At 45.6% G+C, this 27,910-nt stretch overlaps 1 protein-coding gene across 1 annotated transcript in view; it reads right to left on the reverse strand.

The window, feature by feature from the left end:
- BOD1L1 (biorientation of chromosomes in cell division 1-like 1) overlaps nucleotides 1-27,910 on the reverse strand; it is a 74,578-nt gene that overhangs the window by 24,340 nt on the left and 22,328 nt on the right. The window contains exons 6-13 of the mRNA XM_006873813.1: nucleotides 27,483-27,649; nucleotides 24,042-24,153; nucleotides 19,888-20,026; nucleotides 18,382-18,454; nucleotides 8,994-14,985; nucleotides 6,695-6,759; nucleotides 5,182-5,260; nucleotides 828-871 (exon numbers count right to left, since the gene is read on the reverse strand). Coding sequence (XP_006873875.1) covers nucleotides 828-871; nucleotides 5,182-5,260; nucleotides 6,695-6,759; nucleotides 8,994-14,985; nucleotides 18,382-18,454; nucleotides 19,888-20,026; nucleotides 24,042-24,153; nucleotides 27,483-27,649 — 6,671 coding nt within the window. The remainder of the gene's footprint in view (nucleotides 1-827; nucleotides 872-5,181; nucleotides 5,261-6,694; nucleotides 6,760-8,993; nucleotides 14,986-18,381; nucleotides 18,455-19,887; nucleotides 20,027-24,041; nucleotides 24,154-27,482; nucleotides 27,650-27,910) is intronic.

Genomic DNA, 27,910 nt, shown 5'->3' on the forward strand with positions numbered 1-27,910 from the left:
TAGGATGAATTATGTGAAATACCTTACGACATGGTTGAACCTGGTGGGACATTATGCTAAGTGAAATTAGCCAATCACCAAAGGAGAAATACTGTATGACACCAATAGTTGCAAAAAGAAAAGGTTTTTTGTCAAAAGAAACAGTCTGTGATAGTTATGGGAGGGAGTAGTGGTTATGTGCCGTGGAGTCGGTTCCGACTCATAGCGACCTTGTACAGGGTTTCCGAGGCTGTAAAACTTTACCGGTGCAGAAAGCCTCATCTTTCTCCCGCGGAACAGCTGGTAGTTTCGAACTGCTGCCCTTGTGGTTCACAGCCCGATTCGTAACCACTACGCTAGAGGGTAGACACGTTAATGTGGGTGACAGGGCAGGCAATACACAACCAGAGAGTTTGGCAGAGAACTGATGAAGGTACTGGGAGACAAAGGGAGGAATGTATGCGTCAAAGTGAACAGAGGATTGCAGTCACTGTAATGACGCAAAGTAACTGACTTGTTGAATGCAAAACTGATGATCTGCTCTGAAAACACAACTGATAGTAAACAGTTAAGATAATGGAATTTCCCCAGGAACTTTCTGAAGCCCCCGGGTGTAAAGTTTCTACTAGAACTACCCAAGTGTCTGGCTGCAGGGAGGGGAATCCTCTGACAATGAGCAAAGCTCCCCCAGCATCTCTGGGGGCACTGGGAAGAATGTGGCTGCTTGTTGCCCTTCTGTCTCCTGAAGAAACAGACATTCCAGCCACCCACATGTCCCACCCCATTGTTCTCAACAACAAACACAAACAAAGACAACAACAAAACCAAAACCAATAGAGCAGCCTTACATTTAGGGATTCATTCACCAAAGAAGACTCCCTCGGTAGTTCAACTGTTTAAACAAAAGGAGAGAGAAATAGGGACATTTATTATTGTTTCTGGACTCCAGTGAAACAAAGTTAAAATTTGCAGTGAAGTAGGCCAGTAAGTAGGCCGAGGTTAGAGAATGGCCCAGTTGCCTTTGTGTACTGTAAAATTCTGACCAATTATTTTCTACAATTTATCTGCGTTCTGCCAGACTGTAACAGAGAAACAATACGAAGTAACATTGCCTGCAATTTTACAGTAATGTGCACCAAAATTCAACGCACTATCTTTGATTCTGACTCAGCCAGACGCTACAGAGCAAACTAAACTACCCCCTAGGGTGGACTGAAACTGTCAAGGTCCTGGTTAGAGGCTGAGTACTTAACCACTGTGCCACCAGGGATCCTCATAAAGAATAGTTGTTGTTCCTGTTACGTGCCATCAAGTCGGTTCCGACTCATTAGTGACCCTGTATATAGGGTTTATGAGGAGTGGCTGGTGAATTTGAGCCGCCCGCCAACCTTGCGGTTCAAACTGACCTTTTGACCAGTGCATTATCCCACAGGGCCACCCCAGGACTCTGTAAAGAATGGTAGTGGTCCAATAAGTCACTCCAGTGACTTAACTATGATCTGAAAGTTATAGAAAAGGTGGAAGGTCTGTTAAGTTGCAGAGTAGCACTGGTTCATTTAAAAATCACGCCATCAAAGAGAAAGCTAGACCCTATCCCCTCAAACAGCAATGGTCTGTTTATATTCCTTGGAAACTTCAAGTACAAAGTCCACTGCTTCTACTCAACAATGACAGAAGAAACATTTTTCTTTCAAACAACTTCCTTTTACGTAAGTAGGTCTCTTATTGAGCTGTTATTCTAAACACAGTAAAGCAATTTGAAATACAATGTTGGAACAAAGGATTTAAAAATGCAAAAATGTTACCTTTTGGACAATCAACCAGTGCAGTGGTAATTATTTGCAAACAGACACAAACTTTCCGTAACCTAGCTGTTGGTGTGTTGGACAGGTGGGTTATCCTCAGGCTTAGCATGGCATGAGTGGCTTACCAGGTCTGGGCGTGGTCTTCTACAAGGCTTTGGAGGTTACATATGCTGCAGGCTCACTTTCAGATTATTTTCTTGAGGAAGGTGCCCCGCCCTCCCACCAGACAGTCACAGATGAGGAGTTATACACTTATACACAGTGCTCATGGCATTTGAATGACCCCCACCTCCATCCAGTGCCCTGCTTTTGATCTTGATGACCTCAAATCCACAAACCAAACCCATTGCTGCCAAGTCCCCTGCAAACCGTGGTGACCCCACACACTACAGACTAGTGCTGCACCAAGGGCTTTCCAGGCTGACATCTTTATGACAACAGATTGTCACATTTCTCTCACGCAGAGCCACCGGCGTGTTCAAACTACCAACTTTTCAGTTCGCAACCAAGTGCTTAATCATTGCACCACCAGAGCTTTTAAGACATTACATTTCATAATGAACGGGGTGAAACCCAGGCCGGCCTTCCCTGAGCTCTTGTTTAACAATGCTGACCTCGGGAGACACATGTGTGTCTTCATTATCGTACATTACTCATGTGAACATCCATGTGGGGTGAGGGATGTCTCAGCTTGATTTCCCTGGTACTCGCAAGTACCTAACTTACTAAAGGTTATCAGGAGGCTCATTTACTGAGCAGAGCTGATGAGCTGACAAGACTAGGTATTGTCCCAGAGAGGTCCCCCTCTCTGTATCTTTCCCAAGAATGCAAGAGGCGACCCAATGCACAACAGAATGAAACACTGCCCGGTCCTGGGCCAACCTCACAATCGTTGCCAAGCTTGTGCCCATTGATGCTGCCACTTTGCCAATCCGTCTCGCTAGGGGTCTTTCTCTTTTTCTCTGACCCTCCACCTTACCAAACATGATATCCTTCTCCAGTGACTGGTCCCTCCTGACAATATGTCCAAAGTAGGAGAGACGATGTTTGGCCAACTTGGCCTCCAAGGAGCACTCTGGCTGCACTTCTTCCAACACAGATCTGTTGGTTCTATGGGCAGTCCATGGGACTTTCAATATTCTCCTCCAACACCATAACTCAAAAGCATCAATTCTTCTACAGTCTTCCTTATTCACTGTCCAGCTTTCACATGCATAACAGGTTACTGAAAATACCATGGCTTGGGTCAGGTGCACCTTAGTCCTCAAGCTGACACCTTTGCTCTTCAACATTTTAAAATGGTCTTGTGCAGCAGATAAATGTAGGAAATATTTAATTTGTGAAGGATTTCATTTTACTTGGATCTACAACCAATGGTCATGGAAGCAGCAGATAAGAAATCAAATAATATAATGCACTGGGTAGATCTGCTGCAAAAGACATCTTTAAAGTGTTAAAGAGCACAGATGTTGCTTTTAGGACTAAGGTGCAGCTGACCTAAGCCATGGTATTTAAAATTGCCTCATATATCTGTGGATGCTAAGCAATGACGAAGGAAGAGCCCAGGAGAACTGACGCCTCTGAATTGCGGTACTGAAGAATGCGGATTATACCACAGATTACCAAAACAACCCCAAAGCATATCTGTTTTGGAAAAAGTATAGTCAGAATGAGTCTAAGAAGTGAGGTTGGCGAGACTTTGTCTGATGTTGAGACAAACTTTGTCTCATATCAACTTTGGATATGTGATCAGGAGGGACTAGTCCCTGGAGAAGGAAGGACATCACGCTTGGTAAAGTCGAAGGTCAGCAAAAAAAAAAAAAAAAGACCCTCGAAATGGACCAGCCCAGTGGTTGCAGCAATGAGCTCAAACACAGCCAAGACTGTGAGGTGGACGCAGGACTGGGCAGTGTTGTTACCTTCTGTTGTACACAGGGTCACCATGAGTCAGAACTGACGTGTGATGGCACTTAAAAACAACATACGCATGCGAAAGCCAGATAATGAATAAAAAAGGCTGAAGAACTGACGCATGGGAATTACGATTTCGGCAAAGCAAACTGAAAAGAGCTTTGGTAGCGTAATGGTTACGAGTTGGGGTGCTAATTTCAAGGTCAGCAGTTCGAAACTACCAGCTGTTCTGTGGGAGAAAGAGGAGGCTTTCTGCTCCTGTAAAGATTTACAGACCTTTGCAGGGTCACTGTGAGTCAGAACTGACTCCACGGCACACCCCCACCACCAAAGCAAACTGAATATACAATGGATCGCCAGAAAAACAAACGTCTTGGACGATGTACAACTAGAATGCTCCTTAAAGGCGAGGGCTGTGAGACTCGACTTCACGTATTTTGGACATGTTATCAGGAGGGACCAGTCCCTGCAGAATACCAGGCTTGGTATGTCGTTGTTGTGAAGTGCTGTTGAGTCGGTTCTGACCCACAGCAACCCTGTATAGGGTTTCCAAGGAGCAGCTGGTGAGCTTGAACCGCTGACTGTGTAGTTCAAACTGACCTAGCAGTCCTGTGCATTAACTCATGGCGCCACACCAGGGAGTTCCATGTTTGGTATGGTGGTGGTGGTTATGTTCCGTGGAGTCGGTTCCGACTCATAGTAACCCTGTACAGGGTTTCTGAGGTTGTCTGATTCGTAACCACTACGCTACCATGGAACCAGTGAAAAAGAGGAAGCTTCTTCATGAAATGGAATGACCCAGTGTCTGCAACAATGAGCTCAAACAAGGGGAAGATTATGAGGATGGTGCAGGGGCACTGTTTTGTTCTGGTGTGCACAGGGCTGCTATGAGTGGAACCACCTTCATGGCACCTAACAACACCCTATCAACAATAGCATCTGGAAGGGCATTGGAAAACATGGTTTTATTGATATGGGGGAGGGGATGGACAGAGCAAGATTTTGCTCCTACAAAGTTCTTTAAAACTTCGACATCAACTTTAACTATTACATAGAGTGATACTTACATTTAATGAGAAAAAAATGTTAAGATTGTAATAGCATTTTCTTTAACCTATTTTAAAAAGTGAAAGAGAAATTCCCATAGCCTGTTGGTGTTTTAAGGTGAAGGTTGCTGGCGGAGACCCCATGCTGTCTGGCACTACACCATCCTCAGGATCGACCGTGGAATGGAATGTGGCTGCCTTTCACAAGCAGAGCCTCGGGCCTTTCTTCCCACCCCATCTTTGTCTGGAAGCTCTGCTGAAGGCTAGTCACCATCACTGCACTACAAACGCCTCCACAGACAGGGTGGAGGTTATGCATGAAACGTACTGCCTGAGAACCAATCCTGGGACCGCCTCATGCGAGGGGAGAATCCTACCGCTAAACCACCACTAAGACACGTGCAAGACCACCATCTCAGCAACTGCTCAAAGGAACTTACCTATTTCGCTTGGTTTTTCCACACAGGGACTTTCTGGAGGCGCTACAATTTCCGCCTTCTCCTCTGAAGGCACACGGGTCTAAACAGTACAAAGCACAAGACATGTCAAGTGAGTGAGACTTTCACAACAGGAAGGCAAGACTCACAAGTGTATTCAACAAGCAAACCAAAATCAACATCTTGTAGTAGCATTAACAGCACACTTTTATGTGTGTGCACAGTTTAAAACGAACACATGCTAGCCTTTAAAAACTAACACAAAGAGGAGTCAATGGAACCTCAGACCCTGCCCATCAATAGCTCTCCTGCTGCTCTCAAAGTGAAAGCCCAGTGCAGCCCAGAACAAGGTGCTTCAGTCTGGCCACAGAGGACACTGGGGCCTGTCCCCTCTGGGCTCCCTTCACTAGGAAGGTTCCTTATTCTTCATTCTCCTCTGGTAGACTCGTAACCTACTTTCAAAATCCAACTCAACCGTCTTCCTTGGCAAGCCATCCCGTGACATGCCGTTGCCCCTCTGTTGTGTCTCTGGCACTGCTCCCAGCCCAGTGAATACTATCTTGTCAAATACTCTGAGGGTGCTCCCCATGAGGGTGGAAAGGGGCATGGAGACTACACTGTACATGGAGAAAACCCTTGATTGTATTCCACAGGTCATGGGATGTTGTTGCTGTTGTTAAGTGCCAATGAGTCAGTACCGACTGACAGCAACCCTGTACAGGGCTTCTGAAGCTACGAATTATTTGGGGGAGCAGAAAGCCTTGCTCTTTCTACCCTTGGAGTGGCTGGTGGGCACTCCACCAGTGAATGTGTGGTTCACAGTCCAATGATTATGCTATAGAGCCACCATGCTCCCAACATGCCACGGGGAGCTTCTGGGAACTTCAGCGCAGCAAAGACTTGACCTCATTTATGTTTCTGAAGTATACCCTCCCTGCTGGTGGGAGGAGGCTGGAGTGGAAATTCAAGTCCAGTGGGGCAGCTACTGAAGTTGTGGCTTAGAACAGGGCTGGGGCAGTAGAAGCTGAGTGGGAGGGAGGACCTGGAGCTCTGTTCTGGAAATGGACCTAGAAGACTTGGCAATAATTGAAGGATGGATGACAGAAGAGAAGGGAGTGTGACTTCGAGGTCCCCAGCATAGTAACTGGGAAGGACGATAGCATTATTGACTTCATTCCCGAAGTTCTTAGCTTTCCCCTGCCTGCGTGGTGATCAGCACACTGGTGGTGTTGTAGGGTAAGCACTGGACTGGTAATCACAAGGTACACTTCAAACCCACCAGCGGCTCCAGGAGAGAATGAGGAGGCTTTCTGCTCCCGTCAAGATGTACAGCCTGGGAACGCCTGTACAGGGTCGCTCTGAATTGGAACCGACTCAACGGCACTTACGACAACATGGGATGTCTAAAGTACAATGAGAACAAGAGCTACAGGCTGCTTAAGCATGCATATGTGTAGATGGCAACATGGTGACCTACACCGTTTACAGTTCAGCATAACTGAATTATCAGCCATACCTCAGTTTTCAAGTTGACTTTCAGTTCCAATCCTGCCAAATCATGTGGTGGGGACTCTTCATTGCCTAATAAAATACAAACCATTAATCCAGTTGAAGACTTCAGTTGCACAACACAGCCTGCATCAAAAGACCAAGGCCCGCTGTCGGGCACGCCACGTCCCCATTCTCTGTGGTCCTGTTTGGCTGTCAGTCAAAAAGAACGAAGAGGAGGATGTGGTGTGAAGAGGTTTCTGGCTGAGAGGCAGTGCAGGAAGATGGCAGCTCAGAAAGAACGAGGAAGCCGCACTTGTTTCCAAGTCTCTATCTCCAGTGGTGGGTACTGAGTTTTCCTCTCAAAGCTGGCCTTTGCGGTCACTAAGGGAGAGTCTCAGTAAAGAAGCTGAGGGGAACAGACTCTCCTCACTTGCTTCACAAGGAGGCAGCACGAGTGAAGATGGAGTTACACAACCAGGAGGCGGACAAAACGGAAGCGGAGTCTGGACTCTGCCTCAGTACTGCCTCTTCCTTTCTCCCTCGCCCTCCTGCCAGCTACTCTCCCTCTTCTGAGCAAGCCCCCCACCAAGAAGCAGCAGGCCTTTCCTTACTAAAAGCCAATTTCTTAGCATGCTTTGCTCCTCTCAGAGTACAAATAAATAACAACCAAAACAAATGAGGTGGGCGGGGAGAAAGACAACAGCCTGTAGAAATGACTGAGTCATAAAAAGTTCCAGGGTAATTTAGCTCAGGCGGAATTTAACAGAAAATTAAAAAATTTCCTACTCTACCATTAGGAGCTCTGGTAGCGTAGTGGTTATGAATCAGGCTGCAAACCATTAAGGTCAGCAGTTCGAAACTACCAGCTGCTCCGTGGGAGAAAGATGAGGCTTTCTGCTCCTGTAAAGATTTACAGCCTTGGAAATCCTGTACAGGGTCGCTATGGGTTGGAATCGACTCGATGGCACACAACCACCACCACCATTCCAACATTTGGAGTCTTGGTGTGATGGTGTGGGATATGCACTGGACCAGAAGGTTGGTGTTAACTATCAGCTCGGTGGTTCAAATTCATCAACTCTTCCTCAGAAACCCTTTACAGGGTGACTATGTCGGAACTGACCTAATAGCAGTTAACAACAAGTTTCCTGTCTGAGCTGTTCTAACAACCAAAGTCCAAGTAGGTGCACTGAGTCAGTTGTGACTCACGGTGACCCATGAGTTTCAGAGTAGAACTGTACTCCACAGGGTTTTCAATGGATGAGTTTTTGAAAATAAATTGCCAGGCCTCTCTTCCGAGGCATGTCTGGGTGAATTTACATTCAACCTTTAAGTTAGCAGCTGAGGGCCAAACCACTGGAAGAACCCAGAAAGTCCCTGTATTAAACAAGACTGAATCTATTGTCCTTAGCTTCCTGGAGCTGTACTAAATGCTATCGAGGGTATGTTCCCGTTTCAAAGTCCAGGATGCCACCGTTTATAAAGCCACAGCAGAACTGAGGTCAAGTTCCCTGACCCTCCCTAGGTTTGTCCAACATCCTGTGTTTCACACCTTAGTAGCGCTCATACACTGCAGACTCGGTGCCCTGTGAAACCCTGGCTGGAGGGAACGTCTCCTGCTGGTCAGGTTAGCTTGTCTCTGCACACCCAGGGCTTTGTACCGTTCCAGGGCCCAAGAGATCTGAAGCTGGAGGTACAAGGAAGGACTGAGCTCAGACACTAGATGTTCGACAGTCGTGCACCTTGCGCAATTGGTCAGGAGTGAACTTCAACAACCATTAAAATGCTCTCTGGATTAGAAGTAGCCACCAGACTGAAGATGCAGACTCCAATCTTTAATGCCAGATAAGGGCTGGAAAGAGGGCGGTTTTTGTCTAGTCTCCCCATTTTATTGAACAGAAAACACAAGCTCGGAAGTTTGTTTCCAAGAGACACCAAGTGCCATGCCAGTTAGCTGAACTCTCTAAATCTAATTCCTCATTTGTGAAAAGAGGGGGACACAAACTAATCTTCCCCCAGAGCTTCACTGAGATAAGCGGTGTGGGGGTCCCGGTGATCCCGTGGGGCCAGGGTACCTGCTCTACTCCTTCTGCTTCTCACACCTGAGCAGTAAATCTACTACTTGCCATTTTTAACCGTGAGTGTGTGGAAGAGCAGCTTGACCTTCCAGTTAATAAGAGCTCACAGGTGATGTGACGAGACAAGGAGAATACTTACCGTGACATTGGGGTGAAAGCAACCCACCATTCGGGAAGACTGCTTTGTGCACATGCTGTATGTGCTGCTGGGAAAATCTACAAGTGACATTAGAAACAGATCCTCACCTATTCCACATGCAGTTCCATCAGAAGAAACAGGGGTCGGCAACAGGCGTACCTCCTGCGGCAACGGTCTTGTCACGCCAGCCGCAGGCCACCTGCCATGAGGCCCATGCTTCAGGCTCAAGCCCTGCTCACATGCTGGGACCGACAGCGCGCTGTCATTGGCAGTGGGGAGGACTGTGGAGTTGGAAGGAGTAATTTCAGACTCCTGGCCATTGATACATTCAGTGCGGACGTTTCTCAAGTAGGCCTCAGCTACAGCAGTGTCCCGGGTATCCAGCAGGTCGGCTTTGTTAGCAACCGTAGTTCCTGCTGCCGAACAGCGAATGCTGACAGGGGAGTCCGTGGCCGTCTGCCAGGATGCTGCCGCTACTCCTTGCAGACTGAGGAGGGAGTGAGCACTCAGCTCTAAGTCCTTCCTGGCCCAACAACAGGCAGTGGGGCTACTTGATGCCATCCCCACCTCAGCGCCATCATCGGCTTTCTGAACAGAGTTCACCAGTCCACCCTTTTCTCCTAAGTTCACGAGGCTCATGTTCGTGCATTGCCCTCTGTCTGCAAGTGGTACTTTGCCAGAGCTGTCCTGGCTGTGTCCATCTTTCTCTCCAGCATGCCCTGCAGAGAGCACCTGGGTAGGCACCTTTTCTTCCCTTTCCTCGGGGCTTCCTGCCACACCAGGGCCCATCGCCTTTCCTCCTGGGACGGGCCTGGAACACCGGCTGGGCGTTGGAACAGCGCGCTTGCTCACCTTGGCTGGCCGGTCAGTGTGCCCTTCTGGGGCATGGGCCCTGATTCGGTTCTCTTCCTGTCTGTCCTGGCTGGCAGCCAACAGCCCGCACTCAGCTGTGCTGGTGGAGATGACAGCAGTGTCGCCTGGGTCCTCCATGTGCACGGTCATGGGCTGACCCTCAACCATGATGGCTTCCCGTCCCTCGGAGGAGGTACTCGTGGAGATCATGGCTGCGTCGCTGGTTTCGTCGGCAAGGGCACCCCCCCGAGGGGCTGCACTGGACACGGGGCCCTCACAGTCCTCCACTGAGCTGGTTGAGATGATGGCGCTGCTGTCCCTTTCTTCCACGATGGTGGCAGAGTGCTCGCTCCCCCTCTGCACTGCTGCCCCCGAGATGGAGGCCTCGCATTCTTCGGCTATGCTCGTGGAAATGAGAGCGCATTCGTCTTTCTCGTCCTTGCTGGTCGAGGCAAGAGGACTTTCCACTTCAGTGGGTGCGCTGGGCGTGGGTGCCTCAAAGTCCTCGGTGCTTTCCAAGTTCGGACCTTGTTCTCTTTCTTCAACTGTTGCTACTGGCAGCTGACTTTCGGCAGATTTGGTGGTACTCGCACTAGATATGGGCACTTCAAACTCCTCCCCAAGGCTGGTGGAAATCATGGCGCACTCGTCTTTCTCCTCATTTCTAGCAGCAGCGGGCTGCCCCGCATCTCCCAAAACAGCACTGGGCATGGGGGCCTCAAACTCGTCCACGTTGACACGGCCATCGTCCCCACTTTCTCCAGTTCTCAGAGCACTAGAGTGGCCCCCTTCCACACTGGCAGTCAAGCTCAGCAGCCTGGCGTAACCATTACTTGTACTGGTGGAAATCATCAAGCCTTGCCTGTGACTTTTACCCCCGGTGAAAGCATCCTGGCCGGCAGTGCCACTTCCGGCTGTCGCAGCCATGAGACCAGCACACTCTTCAGTCTTCCCTGAGGTTATGACACCCTCATCTTCTTTTTCACTGGACAGGCGGTCCACTTCACTTTTGGGGACTGCACCGGATATGAGGGCCTCATAACTGCCCCCCACCGTCCCAGTGGAAATGGTGGCGTCTTCCACTTTTTCCTTCCTGGTGAGCTGACTGTTGCTTTGAGCTGAAGCTGCACTTGTCATTGGACCCTCACAACCTTCAGGAATGGGCGCCCCTTCACTCTTGCCTGAAATGGCACTGGTCACGCTGCTTTCTACGATCCCTTTAGCGCTGGAGCAGATCTCTGTGTCTTTAATTCCCTTCTCGGCACCAGCCCTGCTGTCAACATTACTTTCATTGGCATTTACAATGGCCAAACCTGCCTCTGCTTCCACGTGCTCTGCTGCGGTGCCCATCTGACTGTCCCCTTGGGCACTGCCACAGATCAACGCACCTTCACTTTCTTCTACATCTGTGCAAGTGGAGGCGTGCCCAATCTCATTTCCTCTGCCGGTACTAGTTACAACACCCTCGCCTTCGTCCTCCTCCTCCTTGGCACCTGTGCTCGTTACGATGCCTTCGTCGTCACAAGGACCCGTGGCGGTGACGGAAGGGGTAGTCGTGGCTTCTGTGGCTACTGTACTGTCCATTGCATTCTCCCCATTCTCTTCAGATTCAGAACTTACAGCAAAGCGCTCGCTGCCGCCGCCGCTGCCACCGCCGCCTTCAGAACCCATGCAGCTTGCTGGCCCCTCTCCGTCTTCCTCTGTGATCCCCGTGCTGGTGACTGCACTTTCCCCCTCTGCCCCGTCATTCACGAAACCGTCTCCTTCTTGGCTGGGACTTGCTCCTGGTGGCCCATCGTTACCTGCCAGGACCACGCCTGCACCTGTGACCATGCGCTCCTCCGGTGGCCCGGCGCCCGTTACTGAGCAGATGACAAAGTTATCCCTTCCTCCTTCTGCAACAGTGCATGTCACAGTACCCTCCGTGTCTTTTTTTGGGCCCAGTCTTGTCGTCATTTTCTGGAATTCATCTACCTCTTCACTGCTTAAGGGTCCCTCTCTTATTTCTGTTCCAGCACTTGTTACCGCTCCATCGCTTTCAACTTCACTGATAAACGTAACCGCTCCTTCAACCATTTCTGAGTCTCTACCTGAAGAACCCTCACATTTTGTTTCTGAGCCAGCACTGGTTACTGCATCATCTTTTTCTTCTGCTCCAATGCTATTCACAGTCTGCTCAGGTGCCTGCGTGCGAGCAGTCACTGGGTCTGCGGTTCTGTCTTTCGATCCAGCCGTGGAACATGCTCCACTTTCCCCTCCCTTGGTGCTGGTGAGGGAAGTTTCGCTCTCAGCAGACCCCTCCGTGACGACGCCCCCACTTTCTTCAGCTGCTGCAAACACGGTGCACTCGCTCGGTTCTGCCCCTGCGTGCAGAGGAGTGTCCCTGGGGCCTGCACCTGTGGTGAGACCTTCGTCGGCCTCAATGCTCATGCAAGGCAAAGCCAGCTGGCGCGCTCCTGTTTCTGAAGAGGTAGTTGTGGCAGCCCCCGCCGCCTTCACTGAGTTTAAGGGAACCGCTGTGCTCTTCCCTTCAGTACTAGTGGCCATGAAAGTCTGTCCTGCTCTCTCAGACCCAGCGGTCACACTCTCAGCTGTCGTATTTCTTGGGTGCGAAACAGCGGATGGACCACCTTCTTCAGCACTGGTGCCTACTTCACTGTTCATACTCCTTCCCTCACCGTCCATGCGCTGCTTGTCCATTTCACTCGGGCTTCTGTTGACGCTTACTGTTTCTCTCACTTCCAGACTTCGGGCAGCTCTTTCTCTATTTATCCCGACCACATGATCCATGGCAATGGTATCCTTTCGGCTGTTATCAACCGTAGCTCTCATGCTCTTCTTTACACTGGGCTCTGTAGTGACATCAGTTTCTTTCTTGGCCACGCCTGCTACGCCCACCTCTTTGCTAACATTTGCATTTTCTCCGGCCATGTCTATTAACTTGCTGCCATGATGTCTGTGCACCCTTCCTGGTTTGCTGTGCACTGACACGGCCTGAGGACCTTCTGGAATGTGTCTTACGCGGTCTGTGCTCGCTTTTGTTGGCGTGTCTACTGCAGAACCCTCACCAGCTTCTTTGCTGTCACGTGTCCTACGGACTCCTGCGTCCCCAACAGTCAAACTTTGATTAGAGCCAGCAGACTGCTCCAGAAGTGAGCTGCCAGCTGCCCCACTTTCTAAAACAGTCTGTTTGTCAGCCAAAGGGATGACATCTGATGTGTGAGGCACAACAGTCATAGGTGAGGGGTCTAAATGAGTGGAATGTTCAAGGGTAGCACCTCGAGTCACAGGCTCCTCGGTGGCTCTGGATGTGTTTTTCAAATTCCTTTGCATCCGATCAGTATCAGAGGAGGCACTAGGCAACATTCTATGGCTAGGTTCACAGTCTGCATTTACTTTCTGAGTTCCCTGTGGGACGGCTTCCTTCTCCTCAGGTGTTGGTCTGGAAGTCACATTTTGGGTGTGGGCTTTCTTGGTCAGGCTGCTTTTGTGGCCGGCGTGCTTTTCAGAATGACCAACCACCATTCCGCGTCCTGACTTACAGCCTGGGGTTGCTGTTCTGGAATCTACCACGGCGGCTCGTAATTCTTCCTTTAGAAGTGTGGAAGTCGTTTTTTGTTTCGTAACATTTTCAGAGTCGTTATCTTGCTGAGAACTATTATTGCTGCTGGCCTGGGTTTTAGATGCTACACATACGTTTTCAATGGCTGGCTCAGAATCAATTTCCATTGGTTCTTGTTCAAGGACCAATGTGGCATCACCACTTTTTTTCGATCTTTGAAGAGAGGAAATTCCCGAAGTGCCCAAGCTGTTGGCCGTTAACTTCTCGTCTCCTTTGGTCACTTCTTGTGATGAACTTCCTCTTCGAGTTTCACACAACCTCCTACTCAATTTCTTTTCCAATACACTATTCCCTTTGGCCTTTTCATGGTTACTGCCAGCTTCTTTACCATCCTTGTCGTCAGATTTATTTTCCTCCTTCTTCTTCACATCCTTGCTACTATGTTTAAAGCTTCTGCTTCTGTGCCCATCGGACAGCTTTCTCTCCAGCCTGGATGAAGTCGAATCTCTATCACCCTTGTATTTCTCCTTTGCTAATGATAACTTAGCTCTGTGACTGGAGTCTTTCTGAGCAGCGTGGGAAGAAGCGCTCTCTAACGTGGGCTTGATGCCACTCTCTTCACATGGTTTGTCTTCACTTTTAGACTTTCGTTGCTTATCTGAGTCACTGTCTTCAGTGTTCTTCTCCTTATCAGGTTTAGGAGTGGTCGCCTGTTTGGTGACACTTTCTTGTAATTCTGTTTCAACCCCTTTCAATTGCTTGCCTTGACTTTTTGATTTAGACTTTATCACAAGTCTCTCTTCTAACAAGCCCTTTGTTCTTCGCTTCTCTTTGTGAACAATCTCATCTGGTTTAAAGTTACTATCTGTATTAGTTGAGTCTGTATCACACTTCTCTTCTGAGTAACTTTCACTTCTTTTTTGAAAGGTGGTACCATGTGGCTTGGAACTCAGCATCTCTTTCTGAATTTTAGAATCACTTGATCTTCTTGATCTGTGCTCTGCTTTATTTTTCTCAGCTGACATGTGTCTCTCTTTCTTGCTGTTTTCTTTACGAATATTCTCATCTGTTTTTATAATGTACTCAGAAACTGGCTTTCCATCTTTGCCCAAAATGGACAGTTTCCTTTCATTCCTATGTTTACTTTTTCGGTCCGCTTTATCATCTGAAGAAAGTTTTGCTTGTTGACTTTGTTTTTGAATATTTTCATCTGTTTTCAAACCTTTCTCAGAAGAGTGAGGTTCTGCCTCATCACCTGTTTTATGTGCACTGTCACCTTTATATTTATGTTTCGTAGACAATTTGTCTTCTGACAGTGATTTCTCCTTGGAGAATTTCACCTCTTTCTTAGGTAGGCTCCTTGAATGTGGAGCTTCAGAATCATCTCTCTTCAGATGCCTTTCATTTTTCAGTGAGCTTTTTGGTTTCTGTGGTTCTTCCGTGCCAAGTTCTGAGCGGTCCACTTGCCGTTTCCCATCTCTTACGTCGGATTCTTCCTGTGACTCTTCTACCACGACAGGGGTAGAGGTCCGTCTTTTATGTTCTCTTTCTACTTTGGATTCACTTTTATTCTCCTCAGCTGAATGCACAGACTCTGAGAGTCTCCTGGCAGGCTTACTCGATTCACTTTTGGCAGGAGCATGCTTTATCTCCTTTGAGGAAGACATCCTTTCCTTTTCACAATGCTGGAAGAAAATAAAAGCCCAAATATGAGAAATACCAAAACACATTTTGAGATTCAAATTTAACATCTGGGTGCATTAATAGGTACACCCAAATTCTTGTCACACACATTAAAACTCACTTAATCCTTGCAAGCAACCTGTAGTAGACATTAAAAACAAAACAAAAAAATTGTATGGCTGTCAAGTCGGTTCCAACTTACGGTGACATGACAGGACAGATTAGAACTGCCCTAGAAGGTTTCTGTGGCTTCAATCTTTAAGGGAGGCGACTGCCACATTTTCCTACCATGGAGTTGCTGGTGGGTTTAAACTGGCGACCTTTGGGTTAGCAGCCAAGCACTGCGCCATAGGCCTCCTGGAAGTAGGCATTACTAACCTCATTTTACGCATTAGGAAGCTGAAGCTCAGTGTGACTCAACAAGCTGATACGTAAGTAGTTAAGTAGCTGTGAAAGCATTGAGTTTCAATGACCTCAGCTGAGTCTCGTGCTCTCCCCACTGCATCCCCGGCAGCTTTACAGAGACTACTTCTTTCTCCTGAGATCTGTCCACGTTCTGAGGAAGCCTTCATTAGTTCTATACTGGCACCCATAGGATAATCATATGACCTCAAAGTCAGTTTGACCCACAAGGTCAGTGGTTCAAACTTACCAGCTGCTCCTCAGAAATCCTATACAGGGTCACTATGAGTTGAACCGACAACGGCACTTAACATCAACAACGCAATGCCCATCCGAGCACTATAGGATAAGCACTGGACTGGTAACTACAAGGTCAGCACTTCAAACCCAACAACCACTCTCAGAACCCTTACACAGGGTCCCTATGAGTAGGAAGTGACTCGAAGACATACAACATGACACACAATGCCCAGCTAATGCTCAAACACCAAAACCCACACCCATTGCCACCAAGCTGATGCCAACTCAGTGACCCGATAGGAGAGAGCAGAGCTGGCTCACAGGGTTTCTTTCTAAGGTTGTCAATCTTTATGGAAGCAGACTGCCACATCTTTCTACCGCCAAGTGGCTAGGGGGGTTTGAACCACCAACCTTTTGATTAGCAGCCAAGCGCTTAACCACGGCTCTGCTAGGACTCCTAACAATCAGTTGTTGTTGTTAAGTGCCATCGAGTCGGGTCCAACACATAGCGACCCTGTACAGGGTTTCCGAGGGTGTAAATCTTTACGGGGGTAGAAAGCCTCATCTTTCTCCCGCGGAGCGGCTGGTAGTTTCGAACCGCTGACCTTAAGGTTCGCAGCCCGATTCGTAACCACTACGCTACCAGAGCTCCTCCTAACAATCAGTAGTTGCTCATAAATATAAGTTGAATGAAATGACAGGTCAAAGCTCTTTCTAGTCTAAGAACATAAAACCTGATGACGAACAATTTAAACCATTTATATAAAAAGTAGAAAATAATGGCAACCCAAGTCATTTACCCTGGCCTCATGAATTCAGGACACTTGTAGGCTGTTCTACTGATGAAGTTTCAAATGCACACAATAACTCTATTTTTACTCAAATACGCGGCTGGTGAGAACCTTTTGTGTTTCTGAGCCGGCTTACATTGTTTGTGGTTGCTGTTGGGTGCCACTGAGCCGCTTCTGTAAGGCCTATGTGTGACATTCTCACAACTGTTGTCATGGTTGAGCCCACTGTTTCAGCTTCTTTAAATGTTAACATAAAGATGAACATGTTTCCACTAATACAGGAAATAAGACATAGTAAGACCTTAAAAAATAAAGTTACGATTTTTTAAAGGAAGACTAAGGGGATTGTGCATCAACCGAAATTTATAAGAAATTCTAAATGATTACATGTGAATAAAGTTTTATGAGATTTAAAAATATGTGATTTTAACATAAAATAATAATAAAAAAGTCATTAAAACACAAGGATACAGTTGTAAATATGCTTCTAATTTTTTAGTCAAAAAATTATCTACGGGCTATAATTAAATAATTAAATTATCAGTTCACCCTCCCTAGAAATGTTAAGATAGTTAACTGCAACATTATAAATGGTACTGTGGTTAAGTGCCACTGACTCGTTTCCAACTTACAGCCACCCTGTATAGGGACCGGCTAGTGGGTTTGAACCACTGACGCTGAAGTTAGCAATCATATATAAGGTTTTAAACCCACCAACTGCTCCTTGGAAACCCCATACAGGGTTGCTATGAGTCGGAAATGAGTTGGTACTTAACCACAGCAAAACTCAAAGTTTATCTTAAGAAAATAATCTAAAACAGGGAAGAAATATATTCATGGTACCTAATGTTACTCCTAAGGAGCTCTGGTAGCATAGTGGTTACGAATCGGGCTGCAAACCGCAAGGTCAGCAGTTCAAAACTACCAGCGGTTCCATGGGAGAAAGATGAGGCTTTCTACTCCCGTAAAGATTTCCAGCCTCGGAAACCCTGTACAGGGTCGCTATGGGTTGGACCCGACTCCACGGCACATAACAACAACGTTATTCCTGGTGTAGTGTTGTGGGATAAAGCACTGGATGAAAATGTCAGCTTGAACCACAAGGTTGGAGGTTCAAACTCACCAGTCTCTCCTTGGAAACCGTATACAGGGTGGCTATGAGACAAAACCAACTTGATGGCATCTAACAACAATGTTTCTCCACTGTGGTGTGGTGAAATAAAGCACAGGACAGAAACACAGGTTTGAACTACAAGGTTGGTGGTTCAAACTCACCAGCTGCTCTTTGGAAACCCTATACAGACTCACTATGAGTCAGAACCAACTCAATGGCACCTAACAACGTTACTCAAGAAAGCGTGGTGGCTCTGAAGGACAAGCACTGGACTATGAACAGCGAGGTTTGTGGTTAGGACCCACCAGCGACTCTGCAGAAGAAAGATGAGGCCTTCTGCTCCTGAAAAAAGATGTACATACAGCCTTGGAAACCCTATACAGAATCACTATGAATCAAAACCGACTGGAGGGCACATAACAACAACAGCAACTAAGAATTTTTACTCTATTTAGATTATGACATTCTGGAAACAACCTAAATGTTCGACTCTCAGTAAATGCTTTCATAAATGACAGTATGCTCATTCAGTATAGCACTACAAGATCACCAAATAGACTAACTGAGAGGCTTGCAAGGTGACATGAAGTGACTAACGTGGAATGCTAACAACATTTTTCTAAACTACATTCACTCTAGATTGTATATGCATGTGAACAAGGAATGAATGGGATTAATACAGATGAGTTGTTAGGGGACGGGATTTCAGCTCTTTTCCTCTTTATCAGTGTTAATGGCAATTTGATAATTGGAGAAGATCAAAATGCCTTCTAAATTTTCTTCCTAAGCACTGAATGGACCATATCTAATACACAGAAAGAGCATTTCAATGAGGTTTTATTAATACGCACCTCACTTGTTTTGATGGTTTCTCTGGAATCTTCTTCAGGTTGCTGCTTCTTTTTAGAATTCTCTTCAGTACTCCTACGCAAGGAAGCACAAAAAAAAAAACCCCACAAGAGAATTTTCAAGATTAAAAAAAACAAAACAAATACTTTTTGTAAAAAAATAATTTAACAGTAAACATGTATTTTATAAGGAGCTCTGGTAGCGCAGTGGTTATGAGTCAGGCTACTAATCTCAAGGTCAGCAATTCGAAACTACCAGCTGTTCCGTGGGAGAAAGAAGAGGCTTTCTGCTCCCATAAGGTTTACAGCCTCGAAAACCCTGCGCAGGGTCGCTATGAGTCAGAACCGACTCCACGGCACATCACACCACCACTTACCTTCTGTCAGCTGCAGCAAGGCACACAGTTCCTCAATGTGGCTTGAACACACTGCTCCTGGTGCTAAAGGGAAGTATACTTGAAACAAAAGTCCTAATTTGCTGCTTGAAGGGTTGAATATCTTTATGGGTCATGATTAAACTATGAAAGCTTAATGTGCAGTCTTTTAACATTTGTGTGTGTGCACATGGGCATCAGAGCAAACGAGAGTTTGATTTATTCAGATCAGTAAGAATGAAGTAAAACAGTAAGAAAATTGAGAGCTAACGTCTCTCACTGCGTTCTTCCAATAACTACCTCAGCTAGCTTGAAGTCCCAGACGCAGTTATATAATTACGTTCTGATGAAACAGTGAGACTAGAGCCTCGGGCCCAGCAGACTTTTAGTCACTTTCAGGTCTCTTCAAGCTCTCTAGTTCACACGGAAAGTCGCTGTGACAATGGAGCAGTCACAAAGAATGTGGTTGGACATCCGTCCCGCAGGGGGACACATGGGATACCAATAAAGACAACTGCCTGCCAAGACTGGACAGTGAATGTAACTGTCACACATAAACTCTTACTAAATTCCTGAACAGTTGGTGGGTTTAAAACCTTATATATGTTTGCTAACTTCAGCGTCAGTGGTTCCAGCATGCTTCTAGAAGGTCCCTGGCTATACCTTTGTTGTTGACAAGCGCCATCAAGTCTGTTCAGACTCACAGTGACCCTGTATAGGGTTTCCAAGGAGCAGCTGGTGGGTTTGAACTGCTGACCCTGTGGTTCATAGTCCAGTGCTTATCCTACAGTACCACAGCAGGACTCCTGGATATACTGTGGCAGGTCCTTAATTACCTGAAACTCCAGGCACAATTATTTGTGTATGCATATACTTTATATGGCAACAGGGTGCAAATATGCCATCAGATTGTCAAAGAGGTATGGGACCCAACACAGAATTAAGATATTCCACTCAAGAATGCTACATATATTAACACCATACATTATGACAGTACAAATGAAACCCTAAACTTCTTCATAAAAAACGAGTAACACACATTGAAGGCATGGGTCTTCCTCATTTACAATGCCTCTGGTACATGACCATGCCAGGGGAACATTACCATGGGAACACAGGTAGATAAAATATGTACCTTGAATCTTTTTTCCTTTTTTTGCTTAAGGCTACTTTTTTCTCTAAAACTTTTCTTTCTTTAAGGACTTCTTTAATTCGGGGGACTTTGGGTTCCAAATTCTTGGCAGATGATTCTTCTAAGTCCACACTACCTTTGCCTAGGAAAAAGCAAGCAATAAACTGTATTTCAGAACAGAGGCTTGTAAATAATGTAATATTTATTTTCCACTAAGATTGTCTTGTCATTGTAAAAAACAAAAAAACAACAAAAAAAGGGAAATCACTTTCGTCAATAAACTTAGGTCATGCTTGAGATGGAAAAGCCTTATCTTTTCTAATTCAAATTATCATGCTATGAAAATATCAACAAAAATGCTAACATTTTAAACATATACACATATGAGGGTAAGTCAAATAGTATTCTTACAAAATCAGAAACTCAACAAAAACATCAAAATGTGAAGCTACTGTTTCTCAATAGAGCCTCCATCTGGGTCTACACACTTCAGAAGGCAGGGCTTCCATCTTTCCTGGAGCGGCGCTGTATGATCAGCACTGGACTTTAAACCACAACATTGGCAGTTCAAACCTACCAGCTGCTCCTTGGGAATGCTATATAGGGTTGTTATGAGTCGATATCGACTTGATGACACTTAACAATTCTCCTCTGAAGAATTTTGTAGTCTTTGATTTACACTGTTAAAAGGGCAGTTTTGGCATCCTCAAGGGACTTAAGCTGTATTCCTTTTAAATGTTCTTTGAGTTTTGGCAACGAAAAGTCAGGAGCAAGATCAGGGTGATGGGATGGATAGGGTAAGGTTTCCAATGAAAATCTACTAGGACTGCCCTGGCTATCCTCGAAGAATGAGCAAGTGCATTGTTGTGACAGAAAAAGTTATTTTTTTTTTTTTTTTTTTTTTTTCAGAAATATCAGCATGAGGCTGGTCCCTATGAGGTGAAGGTTAAAGATTTCCCAAATGTTCGACTTTTCCAAAATGCTATGCCACTTCATAGTCCCTGGAATCAACTGCTACTCTGGACCTCAGTATTCTCACTCCCTTTGCAAGGCTCTGCAATTCGCTGCATCATCTCACAGAACTCATGAACCATCACCGAAATGGCTCACAAGTCTGTAGAGGCTGGCAAGTCCCAAATCCATGGTTCAGACTGGAGGCGTCTCCTCACTCATGCCTGTTGACTCTGTTGACTCATGAGGCTGTAGAAACTGGAGAATCAGGTCAGGCAGGAGGCTACCAGCTCAGGTCCCAAGAATCGGAGATTTGACGGAGGTGAACCAGACCCAGGATTCATACAATAGAGCCAATTTTGCCCATGCTACTTAGCACAGAGAAAAAAGAAGGACGCCAAGACTCACGTCACCATGATGGCTCCCTGAGTTTTGGGCCTGGGGTCAGTAACTAATGTCTGATTGATGTCGTTCAGGATTAGTCAGCATTAATCTTCTGTGAATCCTCCGTCAGGAAGGGAGGTGGCAAAGTGTTTTGCTCACTTATGGGGCATTCTAGGAGGTGTGTTTCCATCCTCATGATATCAAAAAACTATCAGACATGTAGGTCATTACTGTGCAAGTCAGGCTGTCCAGACCTGGTCCCAGCCAGTTTTGCAACTTCATCCTCCTACTTTTCTTAATTACACAGGAAGATGTCCGTTAAGTTATTGCTAAGTAGACACTGGTATGGCGCTGTATGATAAGCACTAGACTGCTAACCATAAGGTTGGTGGTTCAGACCCACCAGCAGCTCCTTGGAAACCCTATACAGTGTTGCTATGAATTGGGACCGACATACTCGATGACACTTAACAACAGGTGCTCTCGAGTTGGCTCCAGCTCATAGAGATCCTATGCCCAACAGAACGAAACACTGCACAGTCCTGCACTATCCTAACAGTGGTTACATTTGAGCCTACTGTTGCCACCACTGGGTCAATCCACCTGCTAACAAGTCCAGGGAATGAGACAACAGTTTCACCATGCTTGCTTCTACGAGCATTCTGGCTGTATTTCCTCTTGTTCTTCTGGCAGGCCATGGTACTGTCACTATCCTTCTCCAACACCATAATTCAAATGTATCAATTCTTCTGTTCTTCCTTATTCACTGCCCAGCTTTCAAATGTCTATGAAGTGACATGGTTTGGATCAGGAGCACCTTAGTCATCAAAGCGATGCCTTTGCAGCCGATTTGCTGAATGCTGCATGTCATTTATTTTCTTGACTGCAGCTTCCAGGCACACTGATCTTGGGTCCAAGCAAAATGAAATCCACGACAACTTCAATCTTTTCTGTTTATCATGATGTTGGTCCAGTTGTGAAGATTTTTGTTTTCTTTACACTGAGTTGTGATTCAGACTGACGGCCATAGTCTTTAATCTTCATGAACAAGTGCTTCGAGTCCTCGTTGCTTTCAGCAAAGGTTGTGCCATCTCCACATTGCAGGATGTTAACGACTTTTCCCTCAATCCTGATGCCATTTTCATAAAATGGAGCTTCTGAGACTATGCGTATAGAGTGAATAAGTATAGTGAGAGGATCCAACCCAGCCACACACCTTTCCTGATTTTATACCACACGATATTCCCTTGCTCTGTTCTAATTGACTACCTCCCAATCCATACGCAGTTTCTACATGGGCCCAATTAAGTATCAGTTCTGGAATTTCCATTCTTTGCAATGTAATCCATAGTTTCTTTTGCTCCATATAGTTTGGCTACTAAGGGAACAGCTTAAGACAGGATGTTAATGATGGCTAATTTTCGGACCACACCCTCAAGTAAACTAGGGGGTCCTGACTTGAGTCACACTGTCTTAAGTAAGGTGGAGATCCAAGACAGAGCCTACTTGAATCCTGTCTCATTAATATAACAGACAACGCCCTCCAACATGGGACCATACCCCCAGGTCTAAGGTTAGCATTGACCGTGCATGACGAGCAGGGCTATGGCTAGAAAGGCCTCTTAGGCTAATCAACTGCACCACAGCACAACTTTCTGGCCCTTTTTTTCACCTGTGCAGTTTTCTATTTTCTTAGAACTTCTTCCTAGTAAGGCCCCCGTGACTGTCCTGTGTCTTTTGAAAAATGGATCAAGATGATCACTTTGGGATCCCCCCACCCCACCCCAAAACGTCATCATACCTTTCTGAGCTGACCTCTCTGTCTTGAATTTAACTGGTCTGGCAGATCTCCTCGGAAGTCACTGTTCTGACTGGACCTTTTTTGAAGGCACCCTATTGTGACTGAGAAATGCACAAGGGGGCTTCAAAAAGTTTGTAGAAAAATCCCAGTATCTTTCAATTCTATTTCTTGATAAATTTTGTTTGAAACCCCCTCATATTACTGAGAGAACGTGTCTGCAGATATCCACTGACTACAGAGACATGTTTGAAAAAAACCTGATCATCAGGTGTAAGAACTGGAACACTAGTGGCAATACTTTTTGACTTACCCTCGTATACGCATTCAGACACTTAGTTAAATTCAATTTTGGTCAAAGCAATAATCCAGATAGACGCCAGTGTTGTTTTACTTAATGTAAAACACACATCCACTCCATTACAGTCATAAGCCAGCCTTTATTTACATGTAAATAGTTTTCTTTTTACATGTAAACCAATTCCTATTCCAGTTGGTTTTACTCACTGAAAAATAAACTGTCAGCATGTGAGCTGAGCATGTGGTCACCTGACAGAAGGTTTAAGGAGCTCTGGTAGAGTAGTGATTTATAAGTGGGGCTGTTACCTGTAAGGTTAGTAGATCAAATCTCCCAGTTGTTCTGTAAGAGAAAGATGAGGCTTTCTGCTCCTGTAAAGATTTCCAGCTTCGGAAACCTAGTACAGGGTTGCTATGAGTCCGAACTGATGCAGTGGCAAACAATGACCACCACCCACCAGGTTTCTTTTTATATGTAAACAATTTCTTTTCCAATGAAAGTTTGTTTTATAGTCACTGGAAAACGAACTGTTAGCATGTGAGTTAAGTAAGCTGAGAGAAATAGAACACTTAAAAAAGACTACACATGAAAGATAAAGAAATCTTCCACACCTGTAAAAAGGTGTTATCTTCATCACCCTATCTCATGAGCAAAATGAGCACCTAGAAATAAATGGAGCATCTACTCCAGTCAAAAACATTAAAGGTTAGTTAGCATCTTCTATACCTTGACTTTTGGCTTTTGAAGACTTTGTCTTTTCTGCTTTCTGTTTTCGTTTTTCTTCCAATTTCTCTCTATTAATTTGCCTTCTTAAAAGTCTCTCTTCTTTTTCTTTAGCCTAAAAGCAAAACAATCATGTATTCACAATTACCCAGACAGATTACCAGGTAAAAGAAAACAAGAAAAACATTAAAGGCTAAAACATTTTCCTCAGAAACAGGATGGCTTTAGCTTGCCTTTCAGATAGTCTCACCAATGAACAGGCACGCCTTGTTTAATTGCACTCAGCAGATACCGGCGTTTTTTAGTAAACGTAAGCTTTGCAATAACCCTGTATCAAACCCAGTCTACCAGGCCCGTTTCCCCAACAGCACTTGCTCACTTTGTGCCTCTGTGCCATATTTTGGTAACTCTCACAGTATTTCAGACTTTTTCATATTGCTACTGCACACTTTTAGACTACGGTTCAAGCTCACCAGCTGCTCCTCGGAAACCCTATACATCGTCGCTATGGGTCAGAATTGACTCGATGGCACTTCACAACAACAACGTATTGTAAAAATAACTTTCACACACACCAGGAAACCAAAAAAAAACATGTATGACTCTTTCATGGCACCATCCGCTTGTTGCGGTGGTCTGAAACTGAGCCTGCAGTGTATCTCCAATGTTGGCCTGCATTTTTCACGACAACAAGGCGCCTACAGAAATCGTACACCTAAACACACACACACACACATTTCTCACTTTGTATTTTTTTCCTGTGACTTTTCAGAATATGGAAACTACCAGAAAAATAGAAGAGGCGGATATGAAAAATTTCCTCAACAACAGAATGCCATTAATTTAAAGAATGGCAATGGTGATCATTTTGGAAAAAGGCAGTTTGATAAACTGGCTGTTTAAGAACAGTCACAAAAATAGGGGCATCAAGGTCGGTGGTTCAAACCCACCAGCCACTCCCCGGAAATCCTATACTGGGTCACTGAGTCAGAACTGACTCAACAGCACTTAACAACGACAACAAAAAGGGTACATAGGAAGGACTTCATAACAGTGATTCTCAGAGGAAAAAGCTAAAATTATATGATAGATTTCTCTTTTCACTTACTGGCTTTTCATATGAACCTCTTATTGGGTTATTGGGTTGATTCATGCTCTACACGACCTAGCTGAAGCCTGCTTATAGTGAAGTTCTTTACCTGTCCTCTCGGAACTACCTCTTTCCCCCTTGTAATTAAGTTACAGCCCGCCCATAACATACCCTAAAGAAACGTCGGTGGAATGAGGGGCCGAAACCTTCCTACCTCACCTTACAGCGTTCATTTACTAAGTCTCCTTGACTCCCTGTGGCGTCTCTTGTATAAAAGACAGCACCCACCCTCCCGACCTTCACTACACATAGATCATACAAGCTTTGTTGTGTTGTCAGGTGCCATTGAGTCGGAACCGACTCATAGCGACCCCATGCACAGCAGAAGGAAACAATGTCCGATCCTGGGCCAACCTCACTACCGCTGCCACACTTGAGTCCATCAATGATGCCACCTGGCTGATCCATCTCGTTAGGGGTCTTCCTCTTTTTCTCTGACCCTCCACCTTACCCAGCATGACATCCTTCTCCAACGATTGTTTCCTCCGGACAATATGTCCAAAGTAGGAGAGACGAAGCTTAGCCATCCTGGCCTCCAAGGAGCACTCTGACTGCACTTCTTCCAAAACAGATCTATTGGTTCTTTTGGCAGTCCATGGCACTTTCAGTATTCTCCTCCAACACCACAACTCAAAGGCATCAATTCTTCTATGATCCTCCTTATTCACTGTCCAGCTTTCGCATCCATATGAGGCTATTGAAAACACCATGGCCTGGGTCAGGCGCACCTTAGTCCTCAAGCTGACATCTCTGCTCTTCAATACTTTAAAAAGTTCCTGTGCAGCAGATTTGCCCAGTGCAATACGTCGTCTGATCTCTTGACTGCTACTTCCGCGAATGTTGATAGTTGATCCAAGAACAATGAAGTCCTTGACAACTTCAATCTTTTCTCCATTGATAAGAATGTTGTTTACTGGTCTAGTGGTGAGGATTTTTGTTTTCTTGACATTTAGATGTAATCCATATCGAAGACTGTGCTCTTTAATCTTCATAAGTAAATGTTTCAAGTCCTCTTCACTTTCAGCGATCAAGGTTGTATCATCTGCATATCGCAGGTTGTTAATGAGTCTTCCTCTAATCCTGATGCCACGTTTTTCTTCATAGAACCCAGCTTCTCGTATTATTTGCTCAGCATACAGGTTGAATAAGTATGGTGAAAGAATACAAGCCTGTCTCACACTTTTCCCAATTTTAAAACATTCAGTGTTCCCATGTTCTGTTCGAACAACTGCTTTAGCAAATACAAAATGTTGTTGTTGCTATTAAGTGTCATCAAATTGGTTCTGACACACACAGTGACCCTGTCTGAATAACAGAAATGGCTGGTGGGCGGCCTTGTGGTTAGCAGTCCAGTGCTTATCCTACAGTGCCACACCAAGACTCCAAACACAAATTGTTGTTGTTAAGTGCCATCGAGTCGGTTCCGACCTATAGCGACCCTGTAGAGGGTTTCCGAGGGTGTAAATCTTTACGGGAGTAGAAAGCCTCATCTTTCTCCCGCGGAGCACCTGGTAGTTTCGAACCGCTGACCTTAAGGTTCGCAGCCCGATTCGTAACCACTACGCTACCAGAGCTCCTTAGGATAAGAAAATAAAATCCACTAATAATGCTGGTAAGCACGATTAGCATTTTGTTTTATTTTCCTCCAATCTTTTTTCTCAGTCTAAGATGCACAGTTGTTCATATTTCAGTGTTTCTCAAGTTGGGAGCCATCTTACAGCAGATGTATATGTATTATTGTTGCTGTTGTATCAGAGTCAGTTCCTACTCATAGTGACCCTGTGTTGGGTTTCAGAGGAGAAGCTGGTGGGCCTCAACTGCTGATCTTGCAGTTAGCCGTCCAGTGCTGACCCTGGAGCGTGCCACAGCAAAACAGGAAGGAGCATATCTTGTCGTTATTCCAGCCCCCTTCAAAAAGTTGACAGTAATTCAACGGTACATCTTACAAGCACTTTCAAATCCAAGAAATAAGACACACGGCATTTCCCTTCTTGGTATTCTGTTAATGGCTCCACACCAGTATGTCCCTCAGCAGGCCTCGATCCATACTTGATTCAAACAGTCCAGACCATGAACCATTTGGATTTCTACCAGTTCTTAACTACTAATGACGACGAGATGCACACCCCGGTTGCATATTCATATCTAGTCTCCCTAATCCAATGACAAGGTTCCTGAAGGCAGAGACAGGATGTAACTGCTCTATATGCTAACCAGCACCTTTCACAGAATTCCCATTTGTCAAGCTGATTGAGTGTAGGACAAAAAAGCAGAGTGATCCAAGTCTGACTTACAACAGATTGTCGCCGCTGTTCGACTGTTAGCTCGTCATCGGAGTCGCTGTAGTACTTGGAGTACAGGTACGGCTTGTGGACATAAGCATGTCGTACACTTTTTGCTTTTCCTTCACTAGGATCGCTAGCCGGAGTTTTTATTTTATTCTGCTTGCTCTTCTCTTCATCTGGAAGAAAGTCAACAGAGAGAGAAGTACTTTTGTGAAGCTGAGATAATAAAATCAGCGCTTTGTATAAGCAGAAAATATCAACCCTGTCCAAGTGTTATCTGTAGGCACAAAGAGGCAATTATCAGTATAAATGTCCCCTACTTTTTGAAAGTTCATTAACAGAAAGAAATCGGAGTAGGATTTTTGCTTTAATTAAAAAAAAAAAAAAAAAGAAAGGGAGGGGAGGGCAGAGGCAAAGCTAGCATTCTCTGCTTGTTT

The sequence above is a fragment of the Chrysochloris asiatica genome, unplaced genomic scaffold, assembly GCF_000296735.1.
Source record: "Chrysochloris asiatica unplaced genomic scaffold, ChrAsi1.0 scaffold00256, whole genome shotgun sequence".
NCBI classification, from domain to species: Eukaryota; Metazoa; Chordata; class Mammalia; order Afrosoricida; family Chrysochloridae; genus Chrysochloris; species Chrysochloris asiatica.